Source organism: Lissotriton helveticus, chromosome 12, assembly GCF_964261635.1.
Source record: "Lissotriton helveticus chromosome 12, aLisHel1.1, whole genome shotgun sequence".
NCBI lineage: Eukaryota > Metazoa > Chordata > Amphibia > Caudata > Salamandridae > Lissotriton > Lissotriton helveticus.
Genome location: NC_136073.1, coordinates 745,911,470 through 745,931,934, shown reverse-complemented (window position 1 = coordinate 745,931,934; position 20,465 = coordinate 745,911,470). Strand labels below are relative to the sequence as shown.

The following is a 20,465-nucleotide window of genomic DNA, read 5'->3' as shown; positions in this document are numbered from 1 at the left end:
AGACAGGTTTTGCAGTCATATCGACATATGTTCTCCCTGACACCCAGTCAGACTAACTGGTGTACCCATGTGGTGGACACTGGTGATAGCCTTCCTGTAAAGAACAACATTTACAGGCAGCCTGACCATGTCAGAGACTGTATCAAGGCTGAGGTGCAAAAGATGCTGGAGTTAGGTGTCATTGAGCCTTCAGAGAGCCCCTGGGCTAGCCCAGTGGTTCTGGTCCCCAAACCTCACACCAAAGATGGAAAGAGAGAGATGAGGTTCTGTGTGGATTACAGAGGACTCAATGCTGTCACTAGGACAGATGCACACCCAATTCCAAGGGCAGATGAGCTCATAGACAAATTGGCTTCTGCCAAGTATTTGAGCACATTTGACTTGACAGCTGGCTACTGGCAAATCAGGTTAGCTGAGGAGTCTAAGGCCAAGACAGCATTTCTACCCCCAGTGGGCATTACCAGTTTGTGGTGATGCCCTTTGGTTTGAAAAATGCACCTGCCACCTTCCAAAGGTTGGTGAATCAAGTCCTTACTGGGTTGGATGACTTTTGTGCAGCATATCTGGACGATATTGCTGTCTTTAGCTCCACCTGGGAGGATCACCTGGTCCACCTGAAGGAAGTGCTAGAGGCTCTGCAAAAGGCAGGCCTCACTATCAAGGCAACCAAGTGCCTGATAGGGCAGAGTAAGGTTGTATACTTGGGCCACCTTGTGGGTGGAGGCCAAGTTCAACCACTGGAGAGTAAGATTCAGACCATAAAGGACTGGACTCCTCCAACTACCCAGACTCAGGTCAGAGCTTTCTTGGGCCTGACTGGGTACTACAGGAAGTTTGTTAAGAACTATGGGTCCATTGTGACTCCTCTTAATGATCTGACATCCAAGAAGATGCCCAACAAGGTTCAGTGGACAGAATACTGTCAAAAGGCATTTGATGACCTGAAGAAGGCCATGTGCTCTGCACCTATCCTGAAGAGTCCTGACTACTCAAGAGAGTTTATTGTCCAAACAGATGCTTCTGAGTTGGGAGTGGGAGCTGTGCTTTCACAACTTAATGTAGATGGTCAAGACCAGCCCATTGCTTTCATTAGCAGAAGGCTGACCCCCAGAGAGAAACGTTGGTCAGCCATTGAGAGGGAGGCCTTTGCTGTGGTGTGGGCCCTGAAGAAGTTGAGACCATACTTGTTTGGCACTCACCTCAGGATTCAGACCGACCATAAGCCCCTCTTATGGCTTAATCAGATGAAGGGTGAAAACCCCAAACTGCTCAGGTGGTCCATTTCCCTACAGGGGATGGACTTTACAGTGGAGCACCGCCCAGGGACTGACCATGGTAATGCAGATGGTCTCTCCAGGTACTTCCACTTAGAACATGAAGACACAACTGGTCAAGGTTAGTCTAATGTCCCTGCGTTTGGGGGGGGGTTGTGTAGGAGAGTAGGGTCTGCTATCCTATGGTCACCCCAAATTTTTGCTTTTTGCTTCACTGGTTTATGACTTAATGTGGCTGTGGGCCTGCTAATCAGACCCACAGCCTGCTGTTCTCTCTCTAAATTGTTACCCATGTACTTTAGGTGCATAACGAAATTGGAACTGTTCACCTTATTGGCCCCTGTAACAGTGTACCCAGGTACCCAGGGCATAGGTGCTTCCAAGGCCTACCAGGGGCTGCAGCATGTATTGTGCCGCCCCTGGCCTGGCCTCCATATTTGACACAACTGGCTGATCACTCAGCTGGGGTAAGTCGGTGTAACCACCCCTTACTTAGGTGTAGTATGCCTATACCTAACCTAAAATGGACACATATGTTCCTATCAGTCACTCCTATGGAAGGCCTCATCAATCCTGGAAGCAGAGTGCTTGGAAATATGTGAGATGGTGCTCTGGCATGAGCTGAGCCTGTCTGCAGCTTTCGGAACCATGTCCTTTAGCTGTTTCATGATATTGCCATACCATATACTCTTAAGTGCATTATGAACCTCGCGGTTAAATGCTATCTTGGGTTTGGCTTCATCAAAACATGTCGAGTAAGGTGTCATACGAATTGGAATACTACCCCCTCGCCAGTTCTGGCGACGGGGGTAGCATTCCACCCTTCTAGAGGGACACGACATGTACCTAGCCTGAACCCCGGTTAAAGTTAAACAGAGCCTCATCATCACAAAATGGATGCTGCCACCACAGACACAAGTCTGACCTCCTGCTGCTGGGAGTCCTTCCAGCGAGGGCAGCGTGGACAAAGGGTTTCCTGCTTGGGGAGGTGCTAGCACCACCCTAGACAGGATTTTGTGTATTGGGTAGGACAGGGCTGAATAGAATCAGACATGCCTGGGGCACACAAGGTGTCCCTGTGCATAGGCCAGTTCAAACCGGTGCTGGGGCTTTCCAGCCCCAGTCCTGGCGCGAAACTGGACAAAGGAAAGGGGGTGTAACCACCCCCCTTCCTGGTTCCACCCAGAGGAGGGACCTAGTAAGTGATCCGGCCCCCCAGATTCGAATAAGAGTGGGAGCTGTGTCCTGAGACTTCAGATCATCCTGAATCAACTTGAAATACAGAAGAAGACTGGACTTCGACATTCTGCTGCACAGAAGACGGAAGAGAATCTCCCTTGTGGCCAAGGAGTGACCACCCTGTGAACACAGGCACCAACCAGCAACTCGACATCTGCTTTGCCGCCGCCGCCGCCTCCTGCCGGAGCCCGAGCCCAGAGCCTGACAAGACCCAGACTCCCAGACTTCTCACAGCCCGATCCACAGTCCCTGCAAAGAAGGGACCCGTGGAGGCACCGAGAGACGTGGGACCGGACCTCTTGAAAGACCCCCGAGAAGCTGACTGCGCAGCACCTGAGGCACCCTCGACGCTGTGCTTTGAGGTTTGAGAAGCCCCAACCTCGAGCAGCCCTTGCACCGAAGATCAGCCCCCCAGCATCTCCACGATCTGCGTGGGGCCCTTTTGCACTGTGCCACTCGACGCGCCATCCCGTCCACTTGCCACGTGGCTAGCGGCCATCTTGGCGACGAAACCTTCAACTTACACTGCGGGTCTGGTTGCTCCAGACTTGCCCTCGCTCCTGTAAAAAGGAGCACCTGCTCTGACCTTGCTGGTCCGAGTAACAAGCCTTTTTCGATTCCTGCGTGGCTTGCATTAGCCAAGGCCTGTTTGCTCCAATCAAGTTGCCGACACCGCCAACAGCGAGAAGCCTGCGTGGGACAGCTCGTGACCGACTCCTGGACGTCTTCGACCCCTCGTGTCCACGTGACTGCAGAGAGAAGCTACACCTCGACGCCTGTTTGCACCCGACATCGCCTGGTTCCACTCTGGTTCCACGGTAGTCACTGGCTAGTGACTTTGAACATTGTCCCCTCTGCTTTCAGGTCTTCACCTCTTCAGATCCACCCTTGGATCCACCGGAACTCTTCACATCGAGCCGCCTGCAGCATCTTCAGCTCCAAGCACCATCGACCTGCGTGACGAAACCCGACACTACTTCGACCCTGTGCACCCGCTTCCTGTGGGTGAGGTAACTCAGCAACGCCGGTGGTCCCACACTGGTACACACCTCTAGTGTCTGTGTCTAAAGTTTCATCCTCCTAGGTCACTCGGAAGGTTCCTTAATAACTAACTTTGTAACTTTTACGCACCATTGACATTGCATTGGTAAAGCGTGCACTTTCCGCACTGCACCCGAGTCCCGTGGGCCTTTCCCGACTTCTTCACTGCTAGTCCCGAACAGCTCCAGCGATTCCCCAGGCCCTAGGCCTCTTCACTTTCCCCATAGTGGTTCTTATACCACTATTTTAGTATATGGTTTAGGTGGCCCCTAGGGCTCATCCATAATTGTGCAACTTTTGTGTATTTAAACTGTGTTTTGTTTTAACGCATTTTGCTTCTGTGCTCATAAAGAGTATCAGGGATATTTGTAGAAATAAATCTATATATATTTTCAATATATATCTGTGTGGTGTCCTTTCATTTGGTATTCAAGGGATTGTGTATGGTAAAACAGCTTGCTTCACATGCCTTTACAGAGTTTAGCCTAAGACTGCTTAGTCCATGCTAGCCCTAGGATAGCTTGTCTATAAGGTTGACTTTACAACCTGCACCATAAGGGTTGCTTGGCATGGTACAAGGTGATCACTAGAACTAGTGAGCATCATATACCAGGCCAACTTCTCACAATCATTACTGCACTAATTATGACTCCAAAACTAGCAATTTAGTGGTCCAGGGCTCTCACTCCACTTGTTTGTATAAGGGCATGGGATGAGCTTGCTTTTCTATTCTAATGTTAATGAGTATCGCAGAAAATGACGTGCTGATTTAAATTCTAATCTGTAATTCTTGTTCTCCATACCAAGAAGTTTTCTTTGAATTGGTGTCCATCCCACTCCCTGTTAAAACATGAGCATAGTTTGAAATAGATTTATGTACATTGCTGATTGTCCCTTGAAAGGCCGTCTGTGACTGCAGTGCATTTTAGTCCAGTGGATCTTTGGGACTATTCAAAGGAACCATACCAAGAGTCATACAGGGCTTCAACTGCTTTTTTTAAACAAAGAGAATTTTCAAACTGAAAATGTGACTTACTAAAATGTTTTAAATATATGGTCATGGACAGAGCTTTTTATATTGATAAATTCAGAGTAAATACCCATAATGGCTCACAAGCATTCCAGTCGGAAAGCAACATCATTTAACTTTGTGTTTATTTCTGCTTTGATGGATTATCTACAGGGTGTTCACTTCACATATGCAAGATGGCACCTTAGTCCGGCAGTTTTTAATGCATTTTATTCAAGTTACACCTGTGCTGATTGTGTATATCGTCCATGTTTTAATGTTTAGTTAGCAGATTTTAGTGCTTAGAATCTTGGACCACATTTAGAAGAGGCTTCCACATGTGATAAAAGAGAACCTAATTAAGACCGTGGGTTTTTTCCTTTTTCCTCTCCCAGTGGAGCGTCGGCGCCGGGACAAGATTAATAACTGGATCGTTCAGCTTTCCAAAATTATTCCAGACTGCTCCATGGAAAACACCAAACCAGGGCAGGTAAGGGAATCCACATGCCAACTAGCAGGGGTAAGTGTTTTTTCCCCCTGTGCTTTTGTGATATTTTCTGTGCTATTGCTCACAACATTTCCAATAAAGCTAGCAGTTTAGTGTATATGCTAGTAATGTTTCGAGGTAACTGCTATAGTTGGACTCCTGAACTATATGCATGTCAGTCTTTTTTTCTATCTACACTTGGTGCACCATCTTTTTTTTTTTTTTTTTGACACCTGAATTCGAAAGTTCTCGGTTGTGCATTTCATGGTGGCATATTGATATGCTGTATATCTTCATCTTCAGAAACAGGTAGCACAAAGACTGAACTGTGTCTTTTTAAGTTTCTGTGTATCCTTGTATGAGACACTAATACAGTGCAGTTTTGTTACATTTTATTTCCCTGCATGTGGCTTATCATTGCCAACAAGTTTTTGCTTGGCATACCTTTACCTAGATCATTTTGATCTGCCATTAGAGAGTGCTTGATGGGGCTATTGATTTTAAATCTCTTCATATACATGCATATTTAATTTGCTGAAAAAGTGTTTTTTGTAGTAGCAGTACGTTGAGGGCACACAGCTGTCTAATTTAGTCGTCCATTGGCTGCCTCACACGGGTTGCCGATGGCTCCATGAAAACGTATAAAAATGTTTGTATTTCTTCCCTTAATATTTCAGGGACCTCTTTCCCAAAGTCTGGCAGACAGCTCCCAAAACCTCAACGACGTAGGGTCTGCAGAGTCTGACTCAAACTCCTCCCAGTCGGTAAGCAAAAGTTATTTAGAAAGCTTTTGAAAGGAAACTATTGCTTCAGTTCAAAAACAATTCTTTATTCATGTTTTCCTCCCTTTTCCTATTTTGTTTGGCCATATTGTTTTTGATTCTCTTTAAAGAGTAAATCCGTAAATCTGTAGCATCATCTTCTCTCCCTTTGTGCCTTGAATAAAAAACGTGTTGAGCGTAGCAGTTTTTTTGCGCAATGGCACATGTGACTCAGTTCTTGAAATAGGTCTTAGATGGCCAATGCTGGCTGTGCCTTGCCAAACCTTCTAAATGTGTTAAGAACCCAGTGAGCTACTATCTTAGAAATCACTTATGATTTGGCAGTAATACGATGAACTCTTAAAAGAGAGCTGTTTGAATTGTAGGCTAGTGTCCGTCCATCATATTTCAGAGGGCATTTTCTGGAGGTTTGAACTTTGAAGTCTTGGGTTGAGACTCCTTCCTTTCCGGAGACAGGCCCTCTCCTCATTCGAAGATTTACTTTCAATTAGAATTAAATTCTAACTAATACTCTAGACCATATGATTGCTCTGGTGGTAATATATCAATACGGCCAATTAACTTTTACACTTTGGAAGACTTTCCTGAGTTTATTTGAATGACACATGACCAGCATTCTCAAAAGTTAGCCAGCACTGGACTTGATCTGGTTATGCACCTAAGATGCAGTTAATATGTTTTAGAAACTGTTTTACAAAGGCTGAAAGAAGCCTAGCTGTTATCATTGTCTGAAATTGATCTTCTGTAATTTGAAGTATTGTTATTTTCTGGCTCTCTGGAAGCATCAACATGCTTGTTCTGGAAAAGAAAAAGCATGAAAATGTCATAATTTGCTGGAAATAGCAAATGATTAATGAACGTTAAATATAAATTGTTTTGCTGGTTATTAAATTAGTGATTCAGAAATTCTGATTCATTGGATGAAGTAGAGAAATTTTCCAAGAGTTTTTACCAGTACATTCAATCAATCGGTCATCAGCCTAAAAACATGTTCGACCTTTTCTTTCCTTATTTTAGTTTGCAAATACCTCAAATACTTTGTGAATAGCCAATAGTCCTATTACTCAGGCACTACAAATTCTGCAATTAAATCATCATTTGATAAGCCAAATTCCCATCAAATAATAGCCTTGAAATGTAACTCTTTCACAAGTTAGCTCACTTCTTCCTCTTAGGGTTTCAAATACCTTGGTAAAATACAAAGAGACTGCATTCAGATCTGCCTTTATCAAGCAAGAAAATGTACATTCTTATGCATCTTTTTTATCAGAGTCTGAAGTTCTGAGAGAAAGACCCTTACTTCTAGAATAGATGAGCAACCGTTAAGTCTGAATAATTCCATGTCATTTTTAGGTCGAGCCTGTCCCATTCCGCAGGAATGGATAGGATCGAATTCAAGTGCTCGATCGGCTAGTGAAACCACTGGCGTTTCTTCACAGTGCATGTGAGGTCACGTGGCCACAAAGCGGGTCACGTGCCCACACAAGCACGAGCATCTCCGTAATCCGCCTGCCCCCACCAGGCTCGCATTCCCGCCCCCTCACCAGGCCGCACATCTGCCTGCCACACTTCTCCTCCCCTAATTATGTGGCCGGCCGTACTTAGTTTCCTGGCCGCTTCCCGGCCGCTCTTGTTTTTCTTTGTTGGCCTCCCTCTGCTAAGTGTTCTGTTTACTTAGCTTCTGCAGCTTTATTTGCGTGTTTTGTGTAATGACCTTGTGCCGTCACTCCCCACCCACTCATCCCTCCCTCCACACTACTTGCCTGTCCGAACCACCTCTACAAGATCGCCGAGATTGCCGGTTTTTTTAATGTATATTTGCACGCTTCTGCAGCTTTATTTGCGTGTTTTGTGTAATCACCTTGTGCCGTCACTCCCCACCCACTCATCCCTCCCTCCACACTACTTGCCTGTCCGAACCACCTCTACAAGATCGCCGAGATGGCAGTTTTTTTTTAATGTATATTTGCACGAGCATCTCCGTAATCCGCCTGCCCCCACCAGGCTCGCATTCCCGCCCCCTCACCAGGCCGCACATCTGCCTGCCACACTTCTCCTCCCCTCGCACGCATTCCGCTGCCCCTCCTTTCTCCCCCCCCCCCGCCAGAAGCCTCGCAAAATCACCCCTCCTTTCTCCCCATGCCCTGCTGCTCCCTTGATCCATTTTGGCTCTCGCATTCCCGCCCCCTCACCAGGCCGCACATCTGCCTGCCACACTTCTCCTCCCCTCGCACGCATTCCGCTGCCCCTCCTTTCTCCCCCCCCCGCCAGAAGCCTCGCAAAATCACCCCTCCGTCCTTTCTCCCCCTGCCCTGCTGCTCCCTTGATCCATTTTGGCTCTCTCATGTAACGTAACGTTTGCTTTTGTAACATGCTCACTTGTAATTGCCCATCACCCTCCAGCTGGAGTCACAGCCAAACTGTATGCTTTCACGCAGTATAGTGGTCTGGTAGTTATCAGATTATTTTTAGATACACTTTTCATAGACACACTTCGTTAAAAATGTCTTTTTATTGGGCACACACTGAACACATTACTTTGCCGTAATCACCACACTTCACCCTCCCGATTTCACTTCCCGCTCTCACCACTTTTGACTTATACACACATTAGGCAGCATCTAGTTTAGATTACATAGCACACTGCTATACCGGCCAGTGACACTGTCTAATTTATGGTTGCACCAACCTTTAGACACAATAGGTATCCTGTGACTCTCCTGGCTGGTGAGGGAGCTCGCACAGAGCCCATGTTCCAATCTTTAACCACATGCGACCGCTAGCCTCCGGAAATACTAGTGTCTTCCATACCGGGACCCACTAGCAGCAGAGTAGGCTTCTGCATTAGGGTCACTTAGGCCAGTATCAGCAAGCTGCAGAGTAGCCACACGCTCTAGATTAAACATGAGATTCAACTCATCATTCAAAGATATGAGGAGCTCGCACAGCAAAGTATAATCAAATGTAGAGAAATTCTGCAGAGTTGGAGCGTGCTGCTGGGGATGATCACCGTCTGGCCAGGGCGGTGGATTCGGACATGAAGAGAAGCAGCTCCCCCATCTAGGGAGAGAACACCCCTGCGCACAACTGTAAGAAGGACCCAATGGTCTTATTCCATAGTCATAGGTTAATAATGATGTTGAAACGTGGATGGAAAATAACCATCTTTCACAATTTATTTTGGCTTGTAAATATGGTCGATATCCAAATGTACTTCACAGTGTGTTGGTACACGTGTTAATACACATCCCGATGCATTTCGGGCTAAGCCCTTCGTCAGGGGATCACTCTAAAGAGAAAATCAAAGGAACTACATTGTAATCGCTTAATGATCAAAGCTACATAGAACAGCAAAAAAACGGCAAAATTGTCTAAATAAACATATTTCTTGATAACGTGGTGCATGCAACAGAAGAAAAGCGGAAAACCACCTTGTCCGTAATCCGTTAGAAGTATCATGTCAGGATCAGCATTGTAATTGTAATTATCCTGCTAATATGCCGTTTATGTTGCACATATTGCATGCACCTTATCGGGCCGTACTCATAACAGGAGAGTCTTATCACTATGTCGACATAACAGGCCTGACTTACTGCTAACAGTAAAGCAAATATCCATGTCATTCCGGTCCCAGTATGGTAAAAATGCTTTCTCATGTTAGCAAACAACATAGAACAAGCATTACACTACTCACTTCCTCGTGTGTGACTGTGTCCTCTGCCAGGGATGCGTTCCTGTGTTAGGGACGGTACAGCACAGGCAGTAGCAGTGCAAACTTCCCTCACACACAGAACAGGTACAGCACCGGCAGCAGCAGTGCAAGCTTCCCACACACACAGAGCAGGTACAGCACAGGCAGCAGCAGTGCAAGCTTCCCTCACACACAGAGCAGGTCCAGCACTGACAGCAGCAGTGCAAGCTTCCTCACACACAGATCAGGGACAGCACAGGCAGCAGTAGTGCAAGCTTCCCTCACACACGGAGCAGGTACAGCACAGGCATCAGCAGTGCAAGCTTCCCTCACACACGGAGCAGGTACAGCACAGGCAGCAGCAGTGCAAGCTTCCCTCACACACGGAACAGGTACAGCACAGGGAACAGCAGTGCAAGCTTCCATCACACATAGAACAGGTACAGCACAGGGAACAGCAGTGCAAGCTTCCCTCACACAGAGGGCAGGTACAGCACAGGCAGCAGCAGTGCAAGCTTCCCTCACACATAGAACACGTACAGCACAGGCAGCAGCAGTGCAAGCTTCCCTCACACACAGAAAAGGTACAGCACAGGCAGTAGCAGTGCAAACTTCCCTCACACACAGAACAGGTACAGCACCGGCAGCAGCAGTGCAAGCTTCCCTCACACACAGAGCAGGTACAGCACAGACAGCAACAGTGCAAGCTTCCCTCACACATAGAGCAGGTAAAGCACAGGCAGCAGCAGTGCAAGCTTCCCTCACACACAGAACTGGTAGAGCACAGGCAGCAGTGCAAGCTTCCCTCACACACGGAACAGGTACAGCACAGGCGGCAGCAGTGCAAGCTTCCCTCACACACAGAGCAGGTACAGCACAGGCAGCAGCAGTGCAAGCTTCCCTCACACACGGAGCATGCACAGCACAGGCCGCAGCAGTGCAAGCTTCCCTCTCACATGGAGCAGGTACAGCTCAGGCAGCAGCAGTGCAAGCTTCCATCACACATAGAACACGTACAGCACAGGCAGCAGCAGTGCAAGCTTCCCTCACACACAGAGCAGGTACAGCACAGGCATCAGCAGTGCAAGCTTCCCTCACACACAGAACAGGTACAGCACAGGGAGGAGCAGTGCAAGCTTCCCTCACACACAGAGCAGGTACAGCACAGGCGGCAGCAGTGCAAGCTTCCCTCACACACAGAACAGGTACAGCACAGGCGGCAGCAGTGCAAGCTTCCCTCACACACAGAGCGGGTACAGCACAGGCGGCAGCAGTGCAAGCTTCCCTCACACACAGAGCGGGTACAGCACAGGCAGCAGCAGTGCAAGCTTCCCTCACACACAGAGCAGGTACAGCACAGACCGCAGCAGTGCAAGCTTCCCTCACACACGGAGCAGGCACAGCACAGGCCGCAGCAGTGCAAGCTTCCCTCTCACATGGAGCAGGTACAGCTCAGGCAGCAGCAGTGCAAGCAACTAGAAGACTTTTTTTTCTTTTTTAATTCGGTTGTACATATTGTCTTCTTGGTTATATATAAGGTAACAAAATGCTTATAACACTTTTTTATTACACTTTTCAACATGCTGCACAGCAGCAACGATGCTGTACAGCATAGCTTAAAAACATTGGCAACGCCAACAGCTCTTGCTAAACACGTATACGGTCCAAAATGCGAGACCTATTGGCTATGCCAATGCTTGTTTAGGATTATATCCGTTTTGCTATTAGATGCCACTAGCTTAGAATATTGGAAATATTTGGCTAACCTGAAAATCTTTTTAGAGTCACAGTATTTTCATGTAAAAGCTAGGAGATTCCAGCACCTCCTAAAGATTTAGTACATACTGTTTTACTGAATTCAGATCTTCTGCAGGGTTAAAGATTATAGATTGTGCTACCTGTTACTGTAGATGGAAGAGCACCATCTCTTGCACTGTGTTCACCTTCTTTATTGCTGAGTCCACAGGTAAGAAGCGTAAAGTTTCCAACTTGTTTATGGCCTCTTGATTGACTACAACATTTATCTTGCTTTTGATTTTGTCATATATTTCATAAGATGACAGAGCCTGAGTTCCATGCCACCTGTTTTAGAGCTTTGCTTTCTAACTACCATTCTTCTTTATGGGCTATTGTAAAGCTAATATTAGTTTGCAAATGAAAATATGTGCTAGATTTTTATTCCCTGCTTAAGTTCTAGTTAGCGAGCTTTCACTTGGCCGAGGTTACTAAATGCCTTATCCAATAGTATTTAAAGTAGCACCATAAAATAAAAATCTGGTTGCAAGCTAGCTTTGAATTGCATATACATTTTCTTGCCATAAATTAAAAAAATATATTAATGCAATTCCTAATTGTTCTTTTATGCAAAGAAATTCAGTTAAAAATGTAATTTAATTAGCTGAAGCCCTGCCTTTACTTTACTAGTCCCTTTTACTTGAATTTAAAGTTGCGCCAAGAAAGTCTTTGTAACGTTTTAGCTTTGTAATTTTATTATATATTGCAAGCAAGGGTCTCAGTGTCCCGAAGCACCAGATGTAGAACAGTTGCAATATAGTATACAGCACCAAAGCCGAAGTAAAAACACAATCCAGCACGGCACATGGGGAGCAATGTTCTTGGGAACAATATGGAAAGCAAAGTAAACCTACATTTCAAAGATGGGATGAAGGGAAATTTTTGTGACCAACAGTATTGCAAATACATTTTTCAGGACAATGGATCCTTTAAAAACTAAAATACAAGCATTCTTCTGCAAATAGAATAAATAAATCTTAAAAATAACTAACACTTCATCATTCTGAAAGGAAAGCTGTGGTATATGCAGGTGTTGAGAGACACTGATTAACATTGAAACTTAAACAATAGCATTGAAATAGAAAACCTTTTGTTCCTTTTCTGAAGGCAGGCAGGATGAGTTGACTCGGAAAGAGTATTGGAGGGTGTCAAAATCTTTGGCGTGACACTAGGGCTAGATTGGTTTGAAGTCTGTTGTTTCTTAAAAAAAGACAGCTACAAGAGTAAAGTGCAAGCTTCAAAAAGGCCAAACTCCTCCATAGTCATTTTATGCATTGGGAAATTGGTCAAAACAGAATGAAGCAGTGTACATCAAACAGCTTGCTTAGTAAATGTATACATTTTTTTTCTTTTCAATGATAAATATTTGGTCTTACAATATGCATCCGGAGCCTAAACATGCCACACTTAATAACATTCTTTAAATGAGCTAGCTAAACCCAAGGTGTGCCTGCTGTAGGGAATTATCATAGTCCATTGTGGATGATATTCCAACTATTCTGCTTTTTAAAACACGTATCCTTCAGAGTAGTCTCAGTTGGTATCTGGAAAGATTATTTATGCACACAAGTTGATTGTCCTTTTAAGAATGAAATCTAAGGTTTTGATACTCTGTGGTAACTGGCTTGCACTGAAGTTTTTTCAGATTATTCAACAGGATTGAGCAGGGATGTTAGTCTGGAAAGTAAATCAACAGAAATGTTGTTTTAGACTGAGTATTATTGTATGATGGTGGGTCATTCATAGTTGGATGTTTTCAATACTCTGTGCTATAATGATGATGCCATCAGTAATGAACGTTTAAAAGAAAGGTGTCATTAGCATAGAGATAGTATAAGATGCATAAACTTTTAAAGAGCGTTCTATGTACATATTAAAGAGATGTGCAGACCGAGCCAAGCTTGCAGATTGATGACCCAATTCCCTCCTATCATACCAAGCCAAAGTCTTTAGAAAAAGCCCTCAGACAAAGCCTTACCAGCCATCTCTCCAACCACCATCTCCTTGACACAACGCAACCAAGATTCTGACCAACCTCCAAAATAGAGAGCACCCTCTTCGCAGCAACAGGTGTCACCTGGATGATCCTGGACAGAAGAGAAATTGCAGCCTTTATCTTACTAGACCTTTCTGCAGCCTTTGGCACAGTCTCTCATCCCATCCTGATCAGAAGCTTTCACCAGTCTGGCTTGCAAAGACCTGCCCTCCAATGGATCTGAACCTTTTTTCAGTGGTAAAACCCATACAATCAACATGCCACCTTCCTCCTCAGAAGCTTGGAAACTCACTTGTGGAGTCAAGTCAAAACCATCTTTATTCGGCTTCCATAATTCGTAGAAAACCATAAAAGCACAGATAAAAACATTTAAAAAAAAAAAAAACAATTAGCATATTTCGATATATACACAGTGCCAACAGTTAATTAAGGTTAAGATTGCCACGGTGATTGACACAAAATTTCAAAAAGCAAGCTACAGATTTGACATGTATTTCATTATCAAAAAATGGAAGTGCTAGAAAAGCAGGACGGCACATTCGGAGTCTCATAGATCTTAATATGGGAACAATCCAACATTTACGTGGAGCTTCGTAGTATTTACAGAACAACAATGCATTATTTGAAGATTGTGGAGCAATGGTATCACATGGACAGGGTACTAAATTCCTTGTCCAATCATTTTGCTGTGGGAAGGAGATCAAACGATGGAAGCTATCTAATCTAAATCTTGTTAAAAGAAACTTTTCATATGGGTCGAGGTTAAACGTCAGATAAGGCTACATGGAAAAGGTAGTTAGTACAGCTAGCAGATGCTATACTGAGGGTTTTTCTATTTCCTGCGAGAGTCGTAGCTCACCTAAGTGGGAAAGACACCATTTTTTTAAAGTCCTTCCTTGACTCTTCAGAAATAGTAGGTGGATCTGAAGACCTAAGTCCTCCAAGAAAGACCGTACATATGTTAACCATCCTATCTTGTCCATATTATCCAGTAACATACATTCCCGAATAAGACTTTGTGTCAGTTCGCACTGCTGTGTGGTCCAAATACGCCTCCATAGCATAATCGGTTGAATCTTTAAAATGTCGGAGATATGGTTCAACCCTAATTCTAAATGGCAGCCATATGTCGTGGTAGTTTGTGGGACTGCGAGTAGATAGCGCAAAAAAGAGTTTTCTGCTCTGTATAGCATCCGTATTTGTGTATCCCCACAGCCCTGCACCATAGCTAGCAACACTAGTGCACTTTGCCTGATAGATTTTTAGCATTTCCAGTGGTGGCCTCTTTCCTAACTTCTGTGCAAATGCCACCAGCGCGGAAGTGGCCCTTAGGAACAGTAATTTCCTTGCCTGGATGGCCGCTGTCCATTTAAGCTTATGATCTATTAAAATCCCTAAATAGGGGTATGTTGTCGTGCACTCTAGACTGCTGTTATTGACAAAAATATCTCTAGTTTTTTAGGGCTCGACCTCTGCCAATGCGCTTGCGCATTGCAGATGTTGAGACATATTGGGGCTTAACCAGAGCTTAACCAAACGGGCGATTTCATGCAGTGCCCGTGAAAAGCGTGTGCACGCATCAAAGCCACCAGCCTCCCTCCCACAAGCTTCCCCCAGCGTGCGCTCTGGCATTTCTCCTCCCCTAATTATTCACTGCCCACAGCCGTCCGGCACATCAAAGGCCGCTGCTCCCCGTGCGTCTCGTCACCCTTACTCTCCCCTATTCTTCCCTTCTTGTTTTCCTGCCTTTCGTCATGGCTCATGGTGCCTCTCACAACTGCCCCTCCCCCTCCACAACCACAGAGCGCTCAGATTTCGACTTTATTTGCACTTTAAATACCCGAACACGTTCTAGAATGATTCCGTTGTTTGTACTGATCACTCAACATGACTGTCATGTACATACACACGATCTTTGCGTCCGTATTCACAATCACGCGGAGGATAGCACACAGTGTACAGGCTGGAACACTCGAGAGGGTGGAAATGATGCACGTGCACTCAATGGGGCCAGTGAGCGACCCTTTGCTGCCCAGGGTAGGTGCAATACACTTTGCAGCACACACACAGCTGAGCAGCATTACTGTGCAGAAACTTCTTCACCGGCGACTGGTTTGCAAACACTTTGCACTGGTGTGGGGTCACTTTGCACTAGTATTTTAATCAATCGACCAGCGCACAAATTGTAACACTTGTATTTTTGCAATATTGCCCTAGAATTCAAGATAGGCGCCTCTTCGGCAGGAGCAGAACTGATAACAACAAACATTTGAAATTCTGAGCAGAGCAGTACAGATCGGGCCACAGACCTTCAACGCTACTTCTAGGATGGACAACATGTTGGGGAGTTAGTGTATGCGAACTTACTAAGCCTCAATGGGCCTTATGGCTTTTCCGTACTTTAGTGTTCTGCGGTTATGTCCCTGCATTGAAATACTCTAGGAAGCATCTCGCTTCGCCCATCAGCTTTCATATCCTTTTTCTCCTGTATACTTTGCCCTCCAGCCCCCACGTATGAGCGGGCCTAGTCCCAACGTGCTTTCAACTAAGAAGAGCCACGCTTCAAGGGGCACTGATTAAAGAATGTCGCAAAGTGACTCTCCTATGTTATGCTGAGCACGCTGTCTACATTACAGAAAGCCTCCACAGGCTGTATCGGAATGTTCTCGTCTTTCGCTGCTGCTATTAAATACTACTGAACATGCTTCCAAATTTGTGTTTTATAACTCTGACCTAGGATTGGCATTAGGGTAATTTATTTTCATTACATTTACATTTTCAGCAGCTCTCAAGTCTTGTTAAAAACTGCTTCACGTTTGACCGTCAGTGGGAGCCCATTTGTGCAGCTCGAGTGAATCTGTGCATCGTTGGGTGAGAGGTGCGCTTGACAGATGTGATTTCTTTATGCAGGGTGTGGGCTAGTGTGGCTTGTTGGGTTAGTGCGCAAGAAGTATGCGTCCAGGGCAGGAGATGCGCGTAGCTTTCAAACTTAGGGGGCACAAGATGAACTGAATAACAGGTAGTAGTGTGCTCGTGCACGGACTGCAACCCAGCAGCTCTATTCATTGGCTTGGGAGTGGTGCTGCAACGAGGTGATTGAAGAGCGCCAGATGAGGCTGCAAGGTAAATACAGCACAGAAGCTAATAAGGTTTTGAAATACTTTTCGACCTCCGCTGTGCTGGTTGGCATGCCCATGCTGTTGCTTGCTTTCACTTCTGCACGTTTCAGTATGTAGTTGAATTCAGATTCATGCTGCTTGTAAGTACTGACTTACATTGTGCAGGGCTTTAAGTGGGATGAAAAATCTAGGGGGTCTCTGAAAGGGCCGTGGTCAACATAATTAAGGATGTGGATTAAAAACACATCAGCTAAAAACCTGTACTTAGAAACAGTAAAATACAAGTCGGGCAACACACTATGCTGTCGTTGCATCCATATATATGATACAACAAGTAACATCATACCTACAAGTCAGGACTATTGGATTTGTCAATGGTTGTTCCTTGCGTGAGATAAATAAGCAGCAACTATGGCTTGTATATAATAATAAAAAAGCTTCCACTTACAGCCCTGGTGACACCCCGACAATGCTGCCGCTCCTGAGTTTCAAAAAGAGAAGGGAAATCCAGAGAGAAAATTACTCTTTAAAGGATTTTCCTTCCCCCCCCCCCCCCTTCACCTGGCATGACGTCATGCCTTAACTTCTCCACTAGTGAGAAGTGTAACGATGAGCACATCGATGTGCCTTGTGTCACTGCAGTCCAGAACAAGCATTAAAAATGCAATAGGACGCGCCTTTCATTAAGTTAAAGCCATTTGCTTTGCTAATGGTATTGTATAGCACAGCAAATTACTTTAACTTAATAAAAGGCGAGACCTATTGCATTTTTAATGCTTGTTTTGGTCTATGGTCAGCGTGCATGGCATAAGTCTTTTATATTTACTTTAAGATTCAGTGAGTTCATAAAGTTACAATATTTATTCAATGACCTCTGGAGCTGGACAGGGGTTCTCGCCAAAATGACGGCGTCATCGGCGTAAAGTAAGGCCGGAATTGGCCGACGACGAATTGTTGGCAGATCCTGAGTTCCTTTCACCATCTCCACTTCCAACCCGTTGGTGTATAATGTAAATAGGAAGGGGGCCAAGACACAGCCTTGACTAACCCCCCTCTCTATCCTGAAGGGCTCAGTGAGTTCCCCCCCCTGTTCCATACCTTACTCTTGCGGTTGCCTCCGAGTAGAGCTCCTTCAAGAAGTTCACCAGCGGAAGGTCCACTCCCATAGCCAGTAAAATTGCCCACAATTTGGAATGACTGACTCAGTCGAATGCTGCTGTCACTTGTGGAGTCTAGCTAGGCTCCTTGCTTATCCCAACCCTCTTCAACATCAACATGACTCCGCCAGCAGACATCATCTTCGCATACAACATCAATGTACCTTCGACGACTTACAACTGATACTTTCCCTCTAAAACAGAATACCTAAGACCAACTCATGCATGACTGAAGTGGTCACCAGGATGATGGCCAACTGCCTTAACCCCTTCGACGCTCATGACGAGCTCAGCTCGTCATGGAGTTTCCATTGATTTCAATGGAAATTGTTAATAAATCTTTCCAGGGCCTTAGCATCCAAGTGGTTAAACTGTACACGGACAAGACGGAAGTGGTGATCATCATCAATGCCAAGCTGGACATGACTGCCAAGTCAACACCATTGCCACATCCAGCTGCCACACTCTGAGAAAGATCTACAAGTGGATACCAAACAACATCAGGAAGACAGTGACTCAAGCCTTCACCACCAGTCAAGAGTACTGCTACACCCTTTATGTAGGAATCACCAAGAAGCTCACAATAAAGCTACAGTCAACCCAGTAAACTGTAGCCAGACCTGTCTTCAACATCCCATATCAGTTCCGCATCACACTACGCCTCCGGGAGCTCCACTGGCTTCCGATTCATAAGCATGCACGGTTTAAGCTTCTTACCCTAACATACAACTCACTACACAGGCACAGCGAACCTGAACAGCCAAGTTCATCTCTCCCAAACCTCCAGGCCCCTCCACTCGGACAAACTCTTACTTGCACACAATCCACACATACACACGGGAAAGTGAGGAGGTCAAATCTTCTTATACATCGCTCCTAAAGCGACGAACGACCTCACATTATCATATCAGAGCCTCCTCATCTCTTCTTGAACTGCACAAGAAACTGAATAGTTTGCTGTGGTGATGTGTCATACTGATGTCACTCGGAATGTCTTGTGACTGATGTTCTGATGTTCTGAAGAGACCGTTATTCCCTGATACCTAAGCTGTGCCAGCTTCGGTGGCTCTCTCCTTTCCAATAAATATTCTACTAAAAACCCGGTGTCCTGCACATGATTACATTTGCTCTCCGTGTAAGTTCCTTGCAAGCTAGCCTTCACTCCCCTGCAAATCACCAGTATACCCTCATTAGTGGTAGTGCTTTTAAAAATGCACATAACACTTCTTCTTCGTTAGAGCCGTGAGTGTGTTCCTGTCTAGTGTGTTTGCGATGTGGTTGTTCTCTAGCTCCTTTATCTGCTCTTCCAGTTCTTTAATGTGTTTGTTCCTTTTTTTGTTCATTCTTGCCTTAATACTTATAAGTTTCCCCCTTATTGTGGCTTTGAGCGCGTCCCACAGCGTCCCCTCCTCTGTGTCTTTTGTATCATTGAATAGGAGATACTCTCTGATCGCCTCCTCAATCTCTCCGATGTTGGTGGGTTCCTCAAGTATATCGCTATTGAGACGCCACCCCCTGCTTGGTAACTCATTGTGTTTCCCGCTGATGGAGAGGGAGATGTGGGCATGGTCTGAGACTGTTATCGATCCTATTTCCGTTCTGTCCGTCAAGTGTGTGTGTGAGCTTGACATGAGGATATAGTCTATTCTGCTGTATGAGTTGTGTGGTGTTGAATAGAATGTGTACTCCCTGGCGCTAGGGTGTTGTAGTCTCCATGGGTCCGCTAGCGCGAGCTTGGTGCAGAGGTTTTTGAGTATGTTCTGTTCTTGTGTGGCGTGGCTCGGTCTGTGTGGGTGCCTGTCTGTGGCATTGTCCATTGCCTCGTTCATGTCACCTGCCATTATCACCAGTTCTCCCAGTGGTAGCCTGCTGAGCTCGCTTTCTACCTCCTCCCAGAACTTTTTTTTTGAGGCATTTGGCCCATAGATGTTCGCTATGTGCATTACTTCCTCTCCTCTTTTGATGCTTGTGACTAGTCTCCTGCCCTCCGTGTCTGCTGTACTGCCCAGAGTCTTGAATTTCCCCTTCTTGCTTATAATGGTTATCACCCCTCCTTTCTTGTTGATTGCTGGTGAGCAAGCTATTTCGCTTATCCAGTTTGCCTTAAGTTTGTTAGCGTCCTCTGTGGTTACTCTAGTCTCTTGGAGCACGTACACGTCTGCTTTGACCCTGTTCAGGTAGTCTAGTGTTTTCCGTCGCTTGACGGGGTGGTTGAGGCCTTTGACGTTCAGTGACACAATCTTGATGTCAGATGTGATCTGTGCTAGGCCTTGGGTGTTGTGAGTAGTCATGGTGACCCTATGGAATCGCTGCTCTCAGGGTTGTGACCTTTGTGTGATCTCTGCCTACGGTGTTGCCTCGCCTCCCACCTCCCGTCTACGGGCCCCCCCGGGGTCTGGGCTGGGATAGGGAAGTGTGTGTCAATAGGTGACGGGGAAGTAAGAAAAAAGAAAAGAGTACATAGCCCCACCAATCAAGGATTGTCCGCGCTGCCCGCTCCACCTCCCGCCTTCCCCCCCACCCCCCCTCCCCCCTGTCAAAGTACTGTAAACGTGCGACAGCAGCGGTTCACCGCCCTCCGCCCCCCCGGATGATTAGATCTTCCCCCCCGCATCCTTCATTGTCAAGCGCTGATAAAGGATATCTTGTCAGTCTCTGTTCCCAGTCTGGCTCAAAGTTCAAAGTTCTGGGTGTGGTTGTTGGTCTTGGTTAGGTCTCGTGCCCATTCCTGGGCTGACTCTCCTTTGTCTTAGCTTAGTTCTGTCTTCCTTTATCTTGAGGTAGGTGTGTTTATTTTGATTGAGGTAGCAATGTTCGATTTGGTAAATGTCTTATCAGCCCGGTTTCTTGACAGTGACCTTAGCCACGTCCTGCTG

General features: G+C 45.8%; 1 protein-coding gene across 8 annotated transcripts in view; it reads left to right on the top strand.

Annotated features, from left to right (window-relative positions):
* USF1 (upstream transcription factor 1) overlaps positions 1–20,465 on the top strand; it is a 222,363-nt gene that overhangs the window by 154,138 nt on the left and 47,760 nt on the right. For all 8 annotated transcript variants that reach the window (XM_078670052.1, XM_078670056.1, XM_078670059.1 and 5 more), the window contains 2 exons: positions 4,959–5,053; positions 5,728–5,814. In XM_078670052.1, the coding sequence (XP_078526178.1) occupies positions 4,959–5,053; positions 5,728–5,814 (182 nt within the window). The remainder of the gene's footprint in view (positions 1–4,958; positions 5,054–5,727; positions 5,815–20,465) is intronic.